Raw genomic sequence first — 19,185 nt, forward strand, 5'->3', positions numbered from 1 at the left:
TGGTGACCTTCGTAGATCTATTAAAAATCACCAATTTGAGAATCAAGTTTGTGAAGCTACACACTTTGGGTGATAACCTTTTGGATTCCAGAATGGAAATCAGAGAGAAGTATTACTATGCAGTGTATGATATGGTGGTTCGGGGAAATTGCTTCTGTTACGGCCATGCCAGCGAATGTGCGCCTGTGGATGGAGTCAATGAAGAAGTAGAAGGAATGGTAAGCAAGCACTCTGAGGGGCTTTTTCCTTTATTTTTTTTTTAAGATTTATTTATTTATTTGAGAGATGGAGAATACAGAGGGAGAGGGAGAAGCAGGCTCCCCACTGAGCAGGGAGCCTGACGCGGGACTTGATCCCAGGACCCTGAGATCATGACCCGAGCTGAAGGCAGTTGCTTCAAGACTGAGGCACCCAGGTGTCCCAGGCTCTCTCCTTATTTATTTATTTATTTATTTATTTATTTATTTATTTTTAAAGATTTTATTTATTGATTTGACAGAGAGAGACACAGCGAGAGAGGGAACACAAGCAGGGGGAGTGGGAGAGGGAGAAGCAGGCTTCCCGCAGAGCAGGGAGCCCGATGCAGGGCTTGATCCCAGGATCCTGGGCTCCTGGCCTGAGCCGAAGGTAGACGCTTAACGACTGAGGCACCCAGGTGCCCCGAGGCTCTCTCCTTTAGACAGATGATCCTAAAAAGCAATTTGAAGCTAGTTCTACCTTAAACTTTTCACAATTTCTTGGGGTTTTATTTTTCCAGACTGACTTTTAGCTCTTTCCACCATACTGGTAGTTGATGGTTGGTTTTCTCTTTGCTAAATTTCTGGGGCTATGAGAATATAAGGCCTACTCATGTCAGAGACAAAGAGTTAATTTTTGGAAGTTATTGTAGCAGGGTGCTGTGACAGTATATATTTTTTGAGTCAATAAGGATTAAGAAGTTTTCTAAATCGTCATTACATCTTCCTTTTCTTGAGGGAAGATTAGACACCACAAGCATAAAGTCATCGCAGCCCAGAAAACTGGACATTTGAACCTGGAACCATAGAATATGATTTAGGAATCCAACGGGCTTTGTTCCTTTGTATGTTTTTTCTAGTTTCATTCTTTTCCTACCTTTATGCTGTGTTGTCAATTCATGTACTTCTAAAAATTGGGGATTTGGGTGATTTGCCAAATGGATAAAGTTAGGGTATTTTACCTGTTTCTAAGTGACCCGGTAATTCTTACAGACCCGTAGGATTTTAGAGCTCAATGGGATTTACTCAACCAACTATCCTTATTAGAAGGGAGCAGAGATTAAATAGCTCACCAGAGGGCCCTAAGTCAGCAGCAGATGGAAATTCATGCCTAGCTTGTCCCATTCTGCCCCAGGGTTCCTTCTGTCATTAGACTCTGGGCCTCCCTTGATGAAGGGTGTGCCTTCCTTCCTTACTGTTTGCTTTGCCAAGATTGTTAGTCCTCATCTCAGAAGGTCCAGGATTGCGTGCATTCAACTGGCTGAAATTTCTGCTCTCCATTTGGTCCGCTTAGAACACTTGCCCTGTAGATAAAGTTGCATTTTTTAGCAGAGCCTAAAGGGAGGACATGTCTTTGTAATCTCGTTGCCACATCTTTCAGAGAATGCTAGGTACGTTGTATTTACTTTTCAGCATAGCAAATCTGGTGTGCAGATCATGTCCCGTAGTCCTGTCACTATCAGGGGTCTCAGTACCATGTGCTCTTGGTTTAGACACTGCAGAGTCCTGTGGTGTGTGCTTTGGAACTGTTTTTTTTATTCTGTGTAAAACTAGCTTGTAAGGAGACGATTTTACTCTTTTGCTCACTTGCGCTCCTGTCAAGGTGAGTCCAGGACGGACCTGTCTGTCCTGTTCCTGAATTCCATTCTATAGAAACTAGTGTTAAGGTGAGGTGCCCATGCACACGCGTATTTGCTAGATTGAAAGAATTTGTCTTTTACGTGCCTCAGGGGCTTCAGCATAGCTTGCTGGAGACACAATGCAAAAGAGCACCTCCTGGGCCCTTCATCAAGCAAAATAATTTGTATTTTTTTCCTGAGATTTTCTATTTCCTTTCTTAAAGAAAAAAAAGGTAAATGTGAATGTGGTAAATGATTAATATTGTGAATCTCATTTTGGTTTGGAAAAATAATGAAGTGCTGTGCCTGAAGTCAAAAACAAAACAAAAGAAGCAAAAAACCCATTCTTTCTTGTGGCATAGTGGTAAAACTTGCTGTAATGTGAGTTGGTGTCCAGGTGGTGTATATTATAACTTTTGTTGATTTCTCTTAAAATAGGTTTCTTTTGGGCATAGATTTTTTTTTTAAACTCTTAAGTAACTAGGTTTTTTGGGTTTTTTTTTTTTTTTTAATTCTTAAGTGACTGATGTGCATCTGGGTTCTTTTCATCGATACTTTGATAAAATATTTCTTGAGTATCTGTTGTATAATAGGAATTATTCCTAGAGATGGGAGTTGGAGCCGTCAGAAAGACAGAACTCACTGTGGAGAGGGACAAAATAAAAACAAAAGCTCATTTTGGTGAGCTGGAGATGAGGATGTTTATATCTTCCATTGGTTGTGGAGAAAATCAGGCCATCGGTCTACCTCTTACTTTGCTCTTTCCTGTTTCTCTAACTTCCAAGGTTCACGGGCACTGCATGTGCAGGCATAATACCAAGGGCTTGAACTGTGAACAGTGCATGCATTTCTACCACGATTTACCTTGGAGACCCGCTGAAGGTCGAAACAGCAATGCCTGTAAAAGTAAGTCTCTATCAGAGGGGCAGTTTGAATCCACTCAGACTCCAGTATCTACTTTCTGATTAGAACCACTGTAATAGTACATTAGTTTGCGAATGGAAGGAAAGTGACTACCCTTTGACCAGCTTCACCCAGATACTCTTCGGAAACCAATATCCACTCAGTTTAAAGAATAAGTGAGTTTGCTGAATAGCAGCCGTGTGTTTGGCAAATTCCGTAGACGATGGAGATGGTGTCCCTGACATTGTACCTGTCTTGAAGGCAAGATGACTATGAAAGAGAAGTGAAAGGAAAATATAGCATGGTAGATCCCTAAGGTCTAAGAGATACAGAGCAGAGTTTCTGGCCTTGTTTCTGGCCTGCCAGCCAGCCCAGCGGTATTCTCTGGGCAGAGGTGTAGTTTGAAACCTGCCCTTACCGCCCCCCACAGTTATTCTGATATGCTCTCCTCCCCTCAAGAGGAGCAGTGTGCCTGCCCCTTCCCCCACTGAGACTGTTCTAGAAGTTCAGAAACCAGTGAGGGCTGGAGTGATCAAGGCTCGTTAGTACGTACAACCCAGCAGCCTTTGATGCTAGCTAAGATTGTTTAGGTAAGAAGAAGAAAGAGAGGTAGGGGGAAAGTAGGAGGGAAGGAAAAGTTCAGATAAGGAGATCAGCACAGGGCACAAGGCCCCAAGGACGTTCTTGTGACCAACACAAAGTCCACACTGGGGAAATGATTCCAAGGTTTAATTCAACCTGTGTGTCACGGGCAGTTCTCTGCTAGGCACTGAGGATGGGTCACTGGTTGTGACACAGCCCCTCCCTATGGGAGGTTATATTGCAAGGGGAGACAGAGGAGGCCAGAGCGTAGAGCCCCAGGAGGGCCAAGCTGAGCTAAGCTCCATTTCGAGAAGACCAGAATCCGTGTGGGTCACTGAGCAGGGAGTGAGATGATATTAAAGCCGGGTTCGACTAAGGGGACGGCCCAGTGGGCCTGCAGAGGGTCAGGGTGTGCTCAGAAGGCTGGCCAGATGGCTCTTCAGGAGACCTTAATTCTCCCTGAAGAGCCTGGTTGAGTGTGCTGGTGGGAACGGGGGAGAAGGGAACCAGGCCTTCATACCCCGTTCCTTAAAGCTGGCAGCCCAAACAGGCTTTCCCAGTAAGTATCGCCTAGGAGATCCTCTGAGGTGGTGCGTTCCGGTCCCACCCCATCCTCCACCTGGTGGCCGCCTCCTGTTGATTAGCTACCAAGGGGACTTTCCCCAAAGGTTTTTACTTTTCTTTCCAAAGAGGGCAGATTCCTATTTCAGAAAGCTCACACTTGGAGGGTTTCCAGCTTGTCAGGTGGATGTGTCCTTTGTCACAGATGACTAATTGTTAATTGCCATTTTGCCTGAACTTCATCCCTAGTTTCCAGAACGTGCTGCTTCCCAGCAACCCCATCCTCCATTGGTAAGTTGACTTCAAAGTCTTTTGTTGATGTGGGTCTTGTCGCGCAGAGTGTAACTGCAACGAACATTCGAGCTCATGCCACTTTGACATGGCGGTGTACTTGGCCACTGGAAATGTCACCGGAGGGGTGTGTGATGAGTGTCAGCACAACACGATGGGACGAAACTGTGAGCAGTGCAAGCCATTTTACTTCCAGCACCCGGAGAGAGACGTCCGAGACCCTAACCTCTGCGAACGTACGTGGGGAAACGGCATGACATAGGGCCTCTCAATTTGAATAGCCAGGGGGTCACCATCCTTCTCTCGGGACCCCTGGTGTGAGTGTCAGACTCTGCTGTATTTGAACTGTGGTGGAGGATGCTGGAAGCAGAAGCTACCTGGCAGTCCTGCCTTCTTTAGTTTATTTCTGTGACGTGTGGAGGGTGGAAGGGAACACACGTGTTGATACAAACACACACATTGTTACCGGGTGCTCTTTGTTCTTCTTAGGATGCACCTGTGACCCAGCCGGATCTCAGAACGGGGGGATCTGTGACAGTTATACGGATTTTTCCGCTGGCCTCATTGCTGGTCAGTGCCGGTGTAAATTACACGTGGAAGGAGAACACTGTGAAATTTGCAAAGAAGGCTTCTATGGTTTAAGTGCCGAAGATCCATTCGGTTGTAAATGTAAGTACATTTGTGAAAAAGTCTGAGAGCTCTCGTGTATGCAATTCCCGTTTTACTTTGCAGTTCTAAATCCAGACTACCCCTTGGCGCTCACTTGGTTTGTATTTCTTTACTTCATTTTATCTCTAATAAAGCTTGTGCTTGCAATCCTCTGGGAACGATCCCTGGCGGGAATCCTTGTGATTCTGAGACCGGTTACTGCTACTGTAAGCGTCTGGTAACAGGACAGCATTGTGACCAATGTCTGGTAGGTGAATCCTAAGTACTTGGGATGGGTGGTTTGTGCATGTGGCATGATTCGCTATTGTAGAGTCCACCGTCACCCTTCTATATAAATATTAGAAGACGCAAACAATTCACAAAAAAATTACTCATGAATAATTTTGACAAGATAGTCACCATCACTGTTAGAATTGTAAAATAAAACCACAGCGAAATACCATTTTCATGGACAAAAGTAACAAATTTTTTTTGAAAATGGGGTTGCTAACTCTTAGGACCTAATGAAGGGCTGGTCCTCTAAGCTGCTGATGGAAATGCACATTGGTTCATAGTTGGCAAGAAAAGCATTTTGGAAGTAAGTTATCAGTAGCCTGTAGAAAGGCACATACCCTTTGACCCAGTAATCCCACTTCTGGGAATCTTTCCTAATGAAATAAGCAGAAAATTGGACAGAGGTGTATTCACCAGAAGACTCATTGCATCTCATACTAATCATAGCCAAAAAACTTGGAAGCAACGGTGGGGAAAATAGTTAAGTAAATTTGGGGGCTTCTGTACAGAGTGATATTTGGTTGCCTTTGGAAATGACAATAGCATGAGGAAATGCTTATGCTGGTATTAAAAAAAACAACAACACAGGATGTGAGTAGTATCTTAATTGTGCAGGAAAAAATTGCATCAAGAAAAACAAAATCTGGAAGGAAATACACCAGAAAATTCACTGTAGTGATTCTGAGTAGAGTGATTACAAGAGTAATTTTTTAAATTACCCTCTGTCTTTTATAACATTCTTGTGGTTTCCTTTATATTTGTGAGAGGGGGTCCACTGACCCCAGATTATGTTTATGACCAGTAAATACATATATTTACATATACGGACTGGAAGTCTGATTTAAATGAGTGCGCCTGGCTTTTTTGGCTTTTATCTGCTCGTTAGGAAATGCATTTTTGTCGAGGTACAGAGAGATCTCTGTGTAGATTCTGTCTTATTTCTTTTTATTTCCATCTCCCGTGTGCTCAGAATTCGGTGACCTCCTCACCTTTCACTTGTGAAAGTACTTGCTTTATGCTGTTTGAGAATAGGTAAATCCTTTGAAGAGCTTTGCTTATGGAGTTTCTGATGGGCTGAACTCAGGGAAAATGTAAAGGCCTGCCAAATATTTGCCAAAACTCCCTTACTGCCAGAGTACTTTTAATGAGGAAAATTGGTATCTTAGCTGCTTGCTCGTATTTACTCTCAGACAAAGGCTATTTGCTCGGGAGAGAAACTCCTCTGCTCTGGCGTTAGGTGGTTATGACCCCGGTGACCTGCGGCCTGGGTTTTAGTTCAGAGTGCTCATGCTTATTCCTCTTGAAGGCTTTCTGCTTGCACAGCATGAAAGAACATTTGGTAGAACAAGCAAGACACGCCATAACTTGTTTCTTGTTGAGTCTATTGTGTAATGACAGGAACCCACCTTTAGATGTTAAATCTTTTGTTGTGCAGCCAGAGCACTGGGGCTTAAGCAATGATCTGGATGGATGTCGACCTTGTGATTGTGACCTTGGAGGGGCCTTAAACAACAGGTGAGTGAAGCCACACGTACACTCTTGTTTGTGCTTGGTCCCCCCAGAGAGCCCTCCCAATCTCCAGGAGCAACATGACACCCAGTGTCTCTGAAGAAGAGGTGCAAAGTATAGGCACCTTTAGTTTACCTGGGATCTTAATGTTTTCAAGATTTAGTCATTCCAAGAGTTAGCTTTGAAGACTCCAAGTATGTTTATGTTTCTTGGTTTTTAATAGTGTTGTTGTTGTTATACTTTATGGTATGTTTTAAATTATGGAAACAACATATGCCCATTAAAAAGAAAAATCTTGGTACCTGGGTGGCTCAGTCAGTTGGGCGTCTGCCTTCAGCTCAGGTCATGATCCCGGGGTCCTGGGATCAAGTCCAGGATCGGGCTCTCTGCTCAGCGGGGAGTCTGCTTCTCCCTCTGTCCCTTCCCCTGCTTGTAATCTCTCTCTCTTTCACCCTCTCACCCTCTCTCTCTCAAATAAATACATCAAATATTTTTTTAAAAATTAAAAAATCTCAACAGTTAAGACAGGTATCCTGCCCTTTCTCCCCACAGGATCCACAGCTACAAGAATAGCACACTATTAGTATACTAATAGTACACTATTCAGCTTGCTTTATTAGCTGGAGATCGTTTTTCATTTCAACGTGTATTCATGGGCCTCTTTCTTTTTAGCAGCATGTATTCGTCAACCTCTTTTTTTGTTTTTTGTTTTTTTGGTATTCCAAAATGAGGGTCACCTGGCTGGCTCAGTTGGTAGAGCACATGACTCTTGATCTCAGGGGTCATGAGTCTGAGCGCCAAGTTGGGTGTGGAGTCTAATTAACAAAATAAATTACTAAAAAAAAATTAAAAGGGGCGCCTGGGTGGCTCAGTCGGTTAAGCATCGCCTTTGGCTCAGGTCATGATCCCAGGGTCCTGGGACCAAGTCCCGTGTTGGGCTCCCTGCTCAGCGAGGAGTCTGCTTCTCCCTCTCCGTTTCCCTCTGCCCCTCCTCATGTTCTCTCTCTTGTGATCTCTCTCTCTCTCCCAAATAAATAAATAAATATTTTAAAAATACAGAAAGTTGGAAAATGAACTCCCATTTTGATTGTGTTAGGAATCTTCATTTTCTTCTTTCTGGTTTTATTTTTTTTTCAACTTCCAAGTTTATTGGTGAAAATTGCATGTGATCATTTTTAGTTATTGAAACACGTTGGTGTCCCTTGAAGAGATGAGATGCGAGGCTCTACCAGAGATCAGCCTCTGAGTCAAAGAGAATTTCGGTCTCTGTTTGTAACTGGGTCAGACTGTGAACATCTGGAAGAGAGTGTAAGTGACTGCTGAGGGGATAGGCAGATGTTTCCTTGTGGCCTGACTCTCCCCTGAGACAGCAAGCTGAATTCATCAAGTGAGCTCCATGTACTAAAAAACCCTGACTCTCCCAAGATTATTTCCCAACACTGTAGTGGTCTGCTGAGAAGGAACGGGATTTTAGGCAGCAAAAATATCTTCTCTTTGGCCTCCGTATTTGGGTTTGTTCCATTCCAGATGCCGTGGTAACTCGGTACAGCATGTAGCCTCTGGAACTCCAGGGTGAATTTCTGTTCTTAGAAAACCTCCAGAGGGGAGGAAGCAAGGACAATTCCATAAAAGCAGGGAAGACAAACTGCTGGTCTGCTTCTGGAATCATTTCTTCAACTTTCCTTTGTGACTACCAGAACATCTGCTGGCTTCCTTTAGTCATTGCTTGCTTAATACAAAGCTGTCCTCATTCCTAAAATCCTTGATTAGATGAAAGGGGCATATACGGTTCTTCACATGATTTCATAAACTCAGGAGTGTCCTATGTGCCTTTACCCTAGGTGGTTTCTGTTCCTCACACTCCCTTCCTCTGTTTCTCCATTCCACACATGCTTCCTGTCTTTAAATCCACCCACACAGAGCCCCCGGCCTGTCCCTCATTTCTCCTGCCAGAATTTATAGAAATTAGAGTGTGCTAATCAGGAGAGTTGGCGAAGTAAAAAATTTTAGTGAAGATTTGAAGCATGGAATTTGATCTTCCTAGCATAATTGATGACATGCCCTATCTTTTGGCGTCACTAATGGGGAAAAGAAAGAACCTTTACAGATTTCTCTACTCCTGTGACTCGGCAGTGTTTGGTAGTGATCCTCTTCAGTCTCCCCCCTCGAGGACCTTCTTTATGAGTCCCGTAGGATAATAGAGGCTCTAACTAAGTCTTCCGAAGCACTGATTCTCCTAGGAGGTACTTGCTGAATGGTTGATTTGTTGCAATTGTGCATAAATATCTTCTACCTGTTGATATTCCTTTGCTCTGCCTTGGGTACATAGTAGGTATGGTATAAATGTTGATCAAGTAAAAGAATTTGAGAAACAGAAGATATTTACGATGTAAAAACAAAACACGCACTCCGAATCTCTAGATGCAATCCCAGACGTTCCTTAGGTACTTTGGCCAGGGACAGAATTCAGTGTCAGAACCATGTGAAGTGGAATAAGTTTTAAAATGTTTTATGTAATGAGCCGAATGGATTTTTGTAGAATAAGAGTTTAGTAATCCATGTCTATTATGTTGACAGGTAATCTGAACTTTGGAATATTTTAGCGAAGTAAGCCCTAATTTAAATAATGTGATTTACACCAGGCTACTGAAGCTTTGCCTAGTAGATAATGTACTTTAATAAATAAATCAGAATGGTTGCTAGGTAAATGCTACTTCTTCATGTTTGAAAACTATAAACAATTTTATAGCATCCTTTAAAATTATTGCATTAGTTAAATTAAGAACTTTGGTGTTTGGCTTGAAGCCCACCAGACTCCTTTCTGGACTGAAGTCCCCAACCCTCCCTTGAGGTTTCAACACCACATTACTTCTCATCTCCTGTTAGTACTTATTTATTTCTGCTCTGTGTTATCACTGTCAGTATTTTAAAAGGTCTTTGGACAGGGATTGTGTCTTCTTTGTTTTTGCATCTGTCTTCGTACTCAGCATTGTGGGCCTTGTAGGTGCTCGATAAATGAAATTTATTATACTTGGGAACCAGAGCAGAAGTTAATCACCAGTGTATTGAATGATAATGGTATCTTACCATTAATTACTGTATCTTACTGTTAATTACTGTGATGGCTGGATATAAAGAGATGATAGAACACATTTAAGAAAGTATCCTAATTGGTTGGGGGATTGGGAGGGAGGCTACTCTGGCAAAACAGATGATATTGACTGCTGATCAGTGTGGAACCAGTGTTTATTTGTAATCAGAATTATGGAAGAGATACCAGTGCTGACCAGAGTGTGGTTCTCATGAATGATTGTTTTTTCCCTTTTTTGTGCCAGTGTCTTAGTGATAGAGAAAAGTTGAAACTATATTTTCTCTTCTTATCACTATTTAAATAAAATAGAATTTCCTTCCAATAGAGTTTTTATAAATAAGTGGCTAATTTCTACATTTATGAGAAATCTGTATTCTTAGTATTATCTTGGCCTTCACCCATGGAGAAAAAAAATAGGTAGGACTTGTATTAGTTTTCTATTGCTGGCATAGTAAATTACTGCAATTTAGTGGCCTGAAACACATAAGGTTATCATCTTACAGTTCTGTATGTCAGGCACGGCCGGTCTCACTGGAATAAAATCAAGATGTTGGTAGGGCTGCGTTTCTGTCAGAAGGCCCTTGGGGAGAATCTCTTTCCAGCTCATTGGAGTCGTTGGCAGAATTGGCAGAATTCAGTTTTTTTCGGTTGTAGGATGAGGTTCCTGACATCCCCCCTGGCTGTCAGCTAGGGGCCAGTCCCAGCTTCTAGAGGCTGCTCACATCCCTTGACTCATAGCTTCCATGTTCAAAGCCAACCACCGTGGGTTAAATCCTCCTCAAGTCACATCTCTGCCCTACTTCTCTGCCTGCCTTTTCTACTTTTAAGAAATCCTGAGATTAGATTGAGCAACCCTGGATAATCTCCCCATTTTGAGGTCCTTAACCTCAATCCCATCAGCAAACCCCCTGGTGCCATGTGAAGTAACATATCCACAGATCTGGGGGGCGGTGAGGATGTGGACCTCTTTGGGGGCCATTATTCTGCCTGCCCTAGGGCCTGACTTATTTTGTCTTATGTCATTATTCTCCCTTACTGATCCAACATTTGGAATCTAGAGTTACAGAAAAATTTGTTGGTACAGGGGTTGGGGAAGGACATATAAACTTGTCAGGTGTACCATTTCTCTGTGATAGGATTTTTACTTGAACACAGGAAGGATAATTACATGTAATCTTTTGTCTCACTATGGAAGAGGTAGGATTTGAACTTCATTTTTGAAAGCTGAGAGAAGTTTGGGAGGTGTGATGGGGGACAGGAGGGCCTTCTAGCTGGGAGGAGGGTGAAGGCCCAGAGATGGAGTGAGTGTGGCACATGGTCAAGACCTGGTCTGACCATGACCAGCTCTGCTCACATTCCTCCATGACCCTTCTTTGCGCCTGTCATTCCTGTCCTCTCTCTGCCTGTCATGATCCTCTGCCACCTTTGGAACATGGTCTCCTCAGTCCCCCAAGCCGGTGATTGGTGGTTTCAGGAGCGGTGGTGCCTGAAAACTTTGCCTGTGGCTCTGTTTCGGCACTTGCTGCACTTTGCTTTGTTGTCGTGGTCAGTTGCTCAACTGTTTATCTCTCCAGTTAGACGGTAAGCTCTTTGGGGCAGGGACTATTTTCCCCCCATTTTTCTTTCCCCATATCCTTTCAAAATAATGGAGTTACCAAAGAAGGTAAGGATTGAGTCAGAGGAAAACTGACAACGGACTAACACGTGAGCCTGCGGACAGCAGGAAGCACAGGTCCCAGGGCCAGTGTTGGCTCGGTCAGTGTTTGCGAAGGAGGGTGAGCAGTGCGGCTCATCGGAAAGCAAAGGGCGGGCACCAGAAAGAGTAGCCGTGGTTTTCAGAGGATGGGATGTCGAGGCTGCTGGCAACCAGGCAGAGGCATCATGACTTGATAAAAGCAGCAAAGAAATCGTTGTGGGCTTTGAGGAAATGCTGAAGGCAGTGCTGGGGGAAGGTTGGGTTGGCGGTGGCTGGCAGGATGGATGGGGCAATGGGGAGAAGAGCGTGAGAGGCCCACACGGCCGTGGGGGAGGAGGCCACCAGAGTGACAGGCATGGCATGACGTGCTGGACCATGATAGTGGCAGTGACAACGAGAGGACACTGCTGAGAAGAGAGAAATCATGAAACAAGACTTGGGTATCGAGGATGACGGGCAGGGAAGGTCATGTCTCACCCCAAATCAGAAGAATTTCAAATCTGACAAATAGCAGAGCTGAAGGGATGTCAGTGTGAGAGGCGACAAGCAGTTGGGGACGAAGGTGAGGCAGAGAGGACAAGCGGGCCAGCCAGGGGAATGTCCCCTTGGTGGCTGGAAACACACAGGCAGGGCCCAGCTGGGGCAGGGCCAGAGTTTCCGTGCCCAGGGCCGGGGAAGCCACAGGAACGCGTTCGCTGCAGGAGTCGCTGTCCAAGTGGAGCGGGGCCTGTGGGAGACAACCCTTCGCCGCTGCGGACGCACAGAGGTGCGTGATCACCGGGGCAGGGGTGGCGGGAACTCCTTTCACGTGATTGGGTTCTCATGAGTTGTTTCATCTTCAGAATTGGGAATCAGGTGTCTCCTCACCTTCATTTACTTGCTGTCTAGTGACGGCCTGTGAAGAATCTAGTTGTTTTCTTTGGTGGCTCGTGTTTTTACACATGTGTTCCCTCAGGAAGCGTCTACTGGGGAGGGAAGAGGGTTTTCTCTTGTCCGTAGGATGAGATGTCTGATGCCTGAGTTTCCGAAAATGGCTTTTGTGGGTGGACTGTGCCCAGAGAGGGCTAGGTCCCACATGCAACGAGGGTGCCTCCTCTGGGAATTGGCTACGGGATGTTAAGCACTAGTATTCCTGTATGGTAGGAACCATTCACGCGATCTGCAGGAAGAAGACTTCAACGGGACCGTGGGAGGGCTGTGGGGGACACTGGTAATAAACCTCGGAGCGTTCTGTCTTCCTAGGAGTTGTAACTTGCCTTGGATACTTGGTTCAAAATGAACTTCGGGATGAGGAAAAAATTTGAACTCTGGGAATGGGTTTAAAGTAACAATTCCAAACCCCATCTTGACTTGAATGAAGTAAGAATGGGCGTGTATAATTTGGTTTTACCTTGTACCCAAGGAAAAATAGGCTGAGAACAAAATGAATACGTTATAGTGTATCCAGAGGGCTTTATTACCTGAAACCGTATGTTTAATTTAAAAAAAAAAGTTTTATCTTTTACATGAAATCACCTATTTTTTTTTTATCTTTTTTATTCAGAATGCGTATCCTTCACACATTTATTTGTTCAGCCAGTGTTTGAGTGTGCTGTGTGTGCAGGGCGCTGGGCCAGTTCTCGTGAGGGGAAGGGGCATGACTGAGGCGAGGGAGGAGTCCAAACTTTTAAGCAATTTGCTGTCTACAGGGGGTCAGATGGGTCTGTGAGGAGTTACACTACAAGAAAGAAAGCGATAAATGTCTGAACAACACAGATAAAGAACAGCGGAGGCCTCAGAAGGCGCCACTTGAGAATAGCAGGAACCAAAGGGGAGTCCACGAGAGAGAGGAACGTTGGACTGGGCTTGGAAAGACCAGTAGGATTTGAAAACCCATCACCTCAGCTTTCCTGAGCAGCTGCTGCGTGACAGGCTGTGTTGTACATGTTGTGACTACATCTTTTCTCCTGCAGGGAGGTGGTGGCGGGGAAGAGAAGGTGGCTCATCCTGTGAGGTGGAGAGTATAGCCTGGAGATACCACAGCAGGAGTCCTTTGTGAGCCAACTCTTGAGAGAATAGGCGGCTCTTTGCTGGGTGAATAGGGAACAGGGGTATTCAGGCCCACAGGAACGGCCTAAGCCAAGGAAAGGGGTCTGCAATCACCCTGTGCTTTGGAGGAACTATAACCATTCCGTGTGGTTGGAGAAGTGAGGGGAGAGCTAGAGCTAGAAAGGTAGAGAAGGGTAAGACTGTGGCGGCCTAGTGCCTCTGCTCAAGGCCCGGAAGTGATACGGTGGGTGTATCTTAGGAAGGTCCCTGGGGCAGCTAGCTGTGTGGGCCGTGGTGGTCTAGTTTGGAGAGTTGGAAGACCAGCCACAAGGACACCGATAAAGTGGCTGGAACCAATTTTACTGTGAGTGAGGGAGAGAAGAAAGGCATGACGTAGCCCGTGGAGGAGAAGCCCCAGAGGCTAGGCTGTGAAGTCACAGAATTGGGTTCCTGATTAGATTCTATGAAAGGCTCAAGAGAACAACTTGTAGGTTTCTGACCTGGTCAGCTTAGTGGCTGGTAGTGTCCTGTCCCCAGCAGAGAACAGGGGAGGGATTGAGTGTTGCCCTTTGGGATCTGTCCTTAACCTCAGGGACCGCTAAGTCGGATCCGACCTTCTAGAAGTTGGATCTTTGGGTCTGAGGCCCAGGAAAGAGATTGCCATTGGAAATCAGGCGAAAGATGTAAAAGATCGAAGCAAGAACATTGGTAGTATCCACAGAAAACCTCAGTATGGTGTGGATGGAGCATAGTGAAGAAAGACAAGCAAGCTGAAACCAAAAAGACCAGGTCATGGGGAGCTTTCAGTCCCAGAGTTTGCGATTAAGTCATAGGCAGGAGTTTTTCCTCACATACTTATCTCCTGAAAGAAACAAGAAACCCTACCTGAATATAGCAGCCATTTGATGCTTAGTAGAAAATGTAGAATTGTGTCAAGTGGGTTCATTTACAAGTGCGGTGTCCCAGCTGACTTGGCTTTGTGCACCCCTCCCCCCCCCCAGCTGCTCGGCGGAGTCAGGCCAGTGCGTGTGCCAACCTCACGTGATCGGGCGTCAATGCAATGAGGTGGAATCCGGGTACTACTTTACCACCTTGGATCACTACATCTATGAAGCAGAAGAAGCCAACTTTGGGCCTGTAAGTAGGGGGCTGCTGGGCAGGTGGGAAAAGCCGGGTCGGGGGGGGGGGGCAGTCACGGCATATGCACCTTTACAAAAATGCATTTTGGTGGTGCATTTTTACAGCTCTTGTCAGTGACAGGATCAGGACCGTGCCTCCTTGAGAGCAGTCCTATTTAAAGCTAAGTAAATCTATAACTCACAAAAAGACTTCAGAAGGTTCACTAATGAGGCTTTTAGCGGGGTGTTTTCTTTGGTGGTGGGGGGTAATTTGTTTTTCGTTCTTCCATTCCTCTGCTTATGCTCCAAAGTTATCGTTGATCTCGTACAGTAAATACTCAGACAGGACCTTGTTTCAGTTTTCTGTTGCTGTGTAAGCAGTTATCCCAAAATGTAGTGGTTTCAAAAGTACCTCTGGCACATCAGCTGGGGTGGCTGAAACAGGTGGAGGCGGGCTGGGCATTTTTCCTCCACATGCCTCCACCCCTGCACTGCCCCCCGCCCCCAGCAGCCGCCTTGAGTTTCCTCACAGCACAGTGGAGTCAGGACAGTGAGACTTCTACACGGCGTCTGGCCTCCAAGAAGGAGGCCAGAGAAACTGCCAGGCCTCTTAAAGCCTGGGCTCAGAAGTTTCAGGTCATTTTCTCATGTTTTGTTGGTCAGAAGTCGCAAGGCCAGACCAGATCTGAGGGCAGGGTAATGCAGGTTCTCCCTCTTGAAGGGTAGAGCCAGATGCCCATATGTATAGAGAATGAAGGACTTGGTCTTTGGAAGTGACTGATCACAGTGGTTATCTGTGATCCTGTGAACAAACTCAAACTCATGCTTGAGTTAACTGAGATTGATCGATCTTTGGTCTCTGTGACCATCAGAATCAACGCCTCACCAGTGAGCACTCGTGATGGTATGACATTTCTTCACTTGTACTTGGAGTTTGAAATGAATGCCAGGGAGAAAGGCAAACACATCCACTAGATACTGGACTAGCCTTGTAGAAAATCTAGGAAATAGGTCATCACTCCTTGGCTTGCTTATTCCTTTATTCTCATTCCTGGTTCTATCATAGACAGTGTCTCCCAAGCCTTTGGGTCCCACCTCCAATGTCCCAAGACTACCCCAATGACAAAACCAAAAAGAAACCAACTCCTCTTTATACATCAAAAACTTGTACCCTCTACCGAAAAAATGTGACTGCAAAAAATAGGTAGAATGCCTATAGTTTGGACCTTTGGGTGACTTCAGATTTCTTTAGCTGTTACATTTCCTTGAAATCCATTTCAAGTAAAGCTAGCTACTGTCCCCCTTGTACTTAGGGGGTCAGCATAGTGGAGCGGCAGTATATCCAGGACCGGATTCCTTCCTGGACCGGAGCAGGCTTCGTCCGAGTGCCCGAAGGGGCTTATTTGGAGTTTTTCATTGACAACATACCATATTCCATGGAGTATGACATCTTAATTCGCTACGAACCACAGGTAAACCTTCCATGGACTACCAGGGGTGGTAGAAATAATCTTCTAACAATGGATAGTTTTTGTGAAATTTGGAAGTTGTATTAGAATAGAGGAGCCTCTCTGACTTTCTATCCCCAGTGGAAGCAAAAATGGGCATTTTTCTCGAATTCAGTTTTGCAAATCTTTGGTGATCCCTCATTAGGCTCTTGGCCTTGCTGAGACCTAAGGTGGTGATGAGAATGTGTCAGACCCTCTGATTGACATCACGGCCTGCACGGCCCAGGCTCGGATGCCCACCCCACCTTTAATAAAAGGCCAAAGGTGGACAGGGCAAGGGCAGAGATGCAGACAGTCCTGCATCTTACCAGCGCAGATGCACCAGCTGCTGCCAAAATGTCCCATAAAGAATGAGTGCTAGGCCTTAAAACAGAGACGGAATTTTGACACCAAAGGAAGTGAGGAATGGCGTGAGCAGAGGGATAGTGTTTTGAGAGTGCTTCCTCGTAGCTAGATAAGGGCATCATTGGAGATGCTGTTGGTAAGAATGCTGGGATCAGCACATGAGCCTGGACGCTGTATTACAGGGTTTTGGGTAGGGGATTGTCCTGATCAGAGCTGTGTTGCCTGATGGTCAGAGAGGGGATTGGGAGAGGCAAGGAGGGCAGGGAGGCTATTCAGTGTCCAGGTGAGACGAGATTAGGGCTGGAGCAGAGACCAGAGCAAAGGAAATGGGAAAGAGGGAAGGGAAATGCAAGTGAGTGTTTTTCATTTAAACTTGGCAAATGACCGATTGGGAGAGGTTTTTATAAACAGACGGGCAGCAGTGGGCCAGTGTGGATGCTCCTTTGATGGTTTGTTTCTTACTCTAGCTCCCCGACCACTGGGAAAAAGCTGTCATCACAGTGCAGCGACCTGGAAAGATCCCAACCAGCAGCCGATGTGGTAACACTATTCCTGATGATGACAACCAGGTGGTGTCCTTCTCGCCTGGCTCGAGGTCAGTGTGACACTGGTTTACAACTCATAGAACCAGTAGGCAGATGATTATATTTTTTCTGGTACCTTGCCTTGCAAGTCCAGTTACCATTTCAGAGCCTGAGCCAAACATAGACTATTGCCTTTCTTCTTTTGCCATGATCTACGTAGAGCTTTGATGGATGGATGGATGGATTGGATACCTAAACGTTGACTTTGCTTTGGTATTTTTCCCTCTCGTCTGGGGGCAGGTATGTGGTCCTTCCACGCCCCGTGTGCTTTGAGAAGGGTGTGAACTACACAGTGAGGTTGGAGCTGCCCCAATACACCTCCTCCGATAGTGATGTGGAGAGTCCCTACACGCTCATTGACTCCGTAAGTGGAAGGTCACTTCTGAAGTGAAGGTCATGGGGGAAAGGCTGGGCAGAGAGTGTTCATCTGCTTCCCTAGAGGGTTTTATGGAGGGGGAACATGGAGAGGTTAGGCATAATCATTTTCTCTTGCTTCCAAAGCCACATGGCTTATTTATTTTAATAAAAATTCTACCCTCTGAGGGCGCCTGGGTGGCTCAGATGGTTAAGCGTCTGCCTTCAGCTCAGGTCATGATCCCAGGGTCCTGGGATCGAGTCCCGCATCGGGCTCCCTGCTCCTTGGGAGCCTGCTTCTCCCTCTGCCTCTCTCTCTCTCTCTCTCTCTCTCTCTTTCTCTTTCTCTCTCTGTCTCTCATGAATAAATAAATAAAATCTTTAAAAAAAAAATTCTACCCTCTGAAAAGGATTTACTCAAGCGGATTGTTTGTGAAAATAAAAAGAATCTTAGAACTGGCATTCCAAAAGCCATCAGATGATGTAAGGTATATCTAAACTTTTTCTGGCAAGAATATTTAAGAATGGAAAGGTTTTCACTGTATTGAATGAGTCGAATTTTTTTTCTTTTCCGGGGTCAAAGTAGAGTTTGGGGTTTTGATGAGTTAACTTGCTTTAGTTGATGACACAGACCCCACCGTAAGAGCTCTTTGCTGTTCTTGATTCTTCACAGCTTGTTCTCATGCCGTTCTGTAAATCACTGGACATCTTCACCGTGGGAGGATCAGGGGATGGGTTGGTCACCAACAGCGCCTGGGAAACCTTTCAGAGATACAGATGTCTGGAGAACAGCAGAAGCGTTGTCAAAACACCAATGACCGACGTTTGCAGAAACATAATCTTCAGCATTTCTGCCCTGTTACACCAGACAGGCCTGGGTAGGTATCCCCGACCCTTCTTTCTTGGGGCCAAGAGTACTTGGCATCACAAGGTACACTGGCAGTCATGCCCTGTAGTTCTATGTGAGGCAGTCAGCAACCGAAGTTTGTGTTTTTTGTTTTTAAAGAATATTTTAGTGATAGAGCACCATTGAAAATGCAATCACATAGGGGAAGGGAAGGAATAATAAGATGGAACCAGAGAGGGAGGCAAACCATGAGAGACTCTTAACTGTGGGAAACAAACGAGGGGTGCTGGAGGGGCGGTGGGTGGGGGAATGGGGTAATTGGGTGATGCATATTAAGGAGGGCATTTGTTGTGATGAGCACTGGGGGTTATATGCAACTGATGAATCACTAAATTCTACCTCTGAAACTAATAATACAGTATATGTTAACTAAATTGAATTTAAATAAAATGTTTAAAAAATGCAGTCACAACAGTGACTAGGGGCAAAGCCAGGAGGATGCAGCATTTCCAGAGGCAGGTGGGGAGTTGGGATGGAATCAGGGAGCATCATATACAACTGAAATTTGCTTTTCTCCTTGAAAGGTCAGACCACTTCCGAAGGTCACTGGGCTTTTTTCTAAGGTCCTGTGCTAGTTGAGCTTTGAAGGCAAGGGTAGAAAACCTTAATGACCTCCTTCAGAGAAAAACTGCTTTTATCTGCCGACTCCATCTCCTCTTGCTTCCCTCCCAGTCATCATAAGGCTGACATTGTTTTATCTTTTTAGTTTTATTTTTTTAATTTAAATTCAATTAATTAATATGTCTTATTGGTTTCAGAGGTACAGGTCTGTGGTTCATCAGTCTTACACCCAGTGCTCATTACATCAAATGCCCTCCTCAATGTCCCTCACCCAGTTACCCCCTCCCCTCCAGCAACCCTCAGTTTGTTTCCTGTGATTAAGAGTCTCATGATTTATCTCCCTCTCTGGT

General features: G+C 45.2%; 1 protein-coding gene across 1 annotated transcript in view; it reads left to right on the forward strand.

The window, feature by feature from the left end:
- LAMB1 (laminin subunit beta 1) overlaps window positions 1-19,185 on the forward strand; it is a 70,524-nt gene that overhangs the window by 19,443 nt on the left and 31,896 nt on the right. The window contains exons 8-18 of the mRNA XM_025872668.2: window positions 16-218; window positions 2,641-2,761; window positions 4,240-4,428; window positions 4,682-4,861; window positions 4,996-5,108; window positions 6,570-6,649; window positions 14,460-14,595; window positions 15,890-16,048; window positions 16,897-17,024; window positions 17,254-17,377; window positions 18,041-18,245. Coding sequence (XP_025728453.1) covers window positions 16-218; window positions 2,641-2,761; window positions 4,240-4,428; window positions 4,682-4,861; window positions 4,996-5,108; window positions 6,570-6,649; window positions 14,460-14,595; window positions 15,890-16,048; window positions 16,897-17,024; window positions 17,254-17,377; window positions 18,041-18,245 — 1,638 coding nt within the window. The remainder of the gene's footprint in view (window positions 1-15; window positions 219-2,640; window positions 2,762-4,239; window positions 4,429-4,681; window positions 4,862-4,995; window positions 5,109-6,569; window positions 6,650-14,459; window positions 14,596-15,889; window positions 16,049-16,896; window positions 17,025-17,253; window positions 17,378-18,040; window positions 18,246-19,185) is intronic.

Source organism: Callorhinus ursinus, unplaced genomic scaffold (assembly GCF_003265705.2).
Source record: "Callorhinus ursinus isolate GAN/ISIS: 27379988/994484 unplaced genomic scaffold, GSC_fseal_2.0 scaffold12, whole genome shotgun sequence".
Classification (NCBI taxonomy): domain Eukaryota; kingdom Metazoa; phylum Chordata; class Mammalia; order Carnivora; family Otariidae; genus Callorhinus; species Callorhinus ursinus.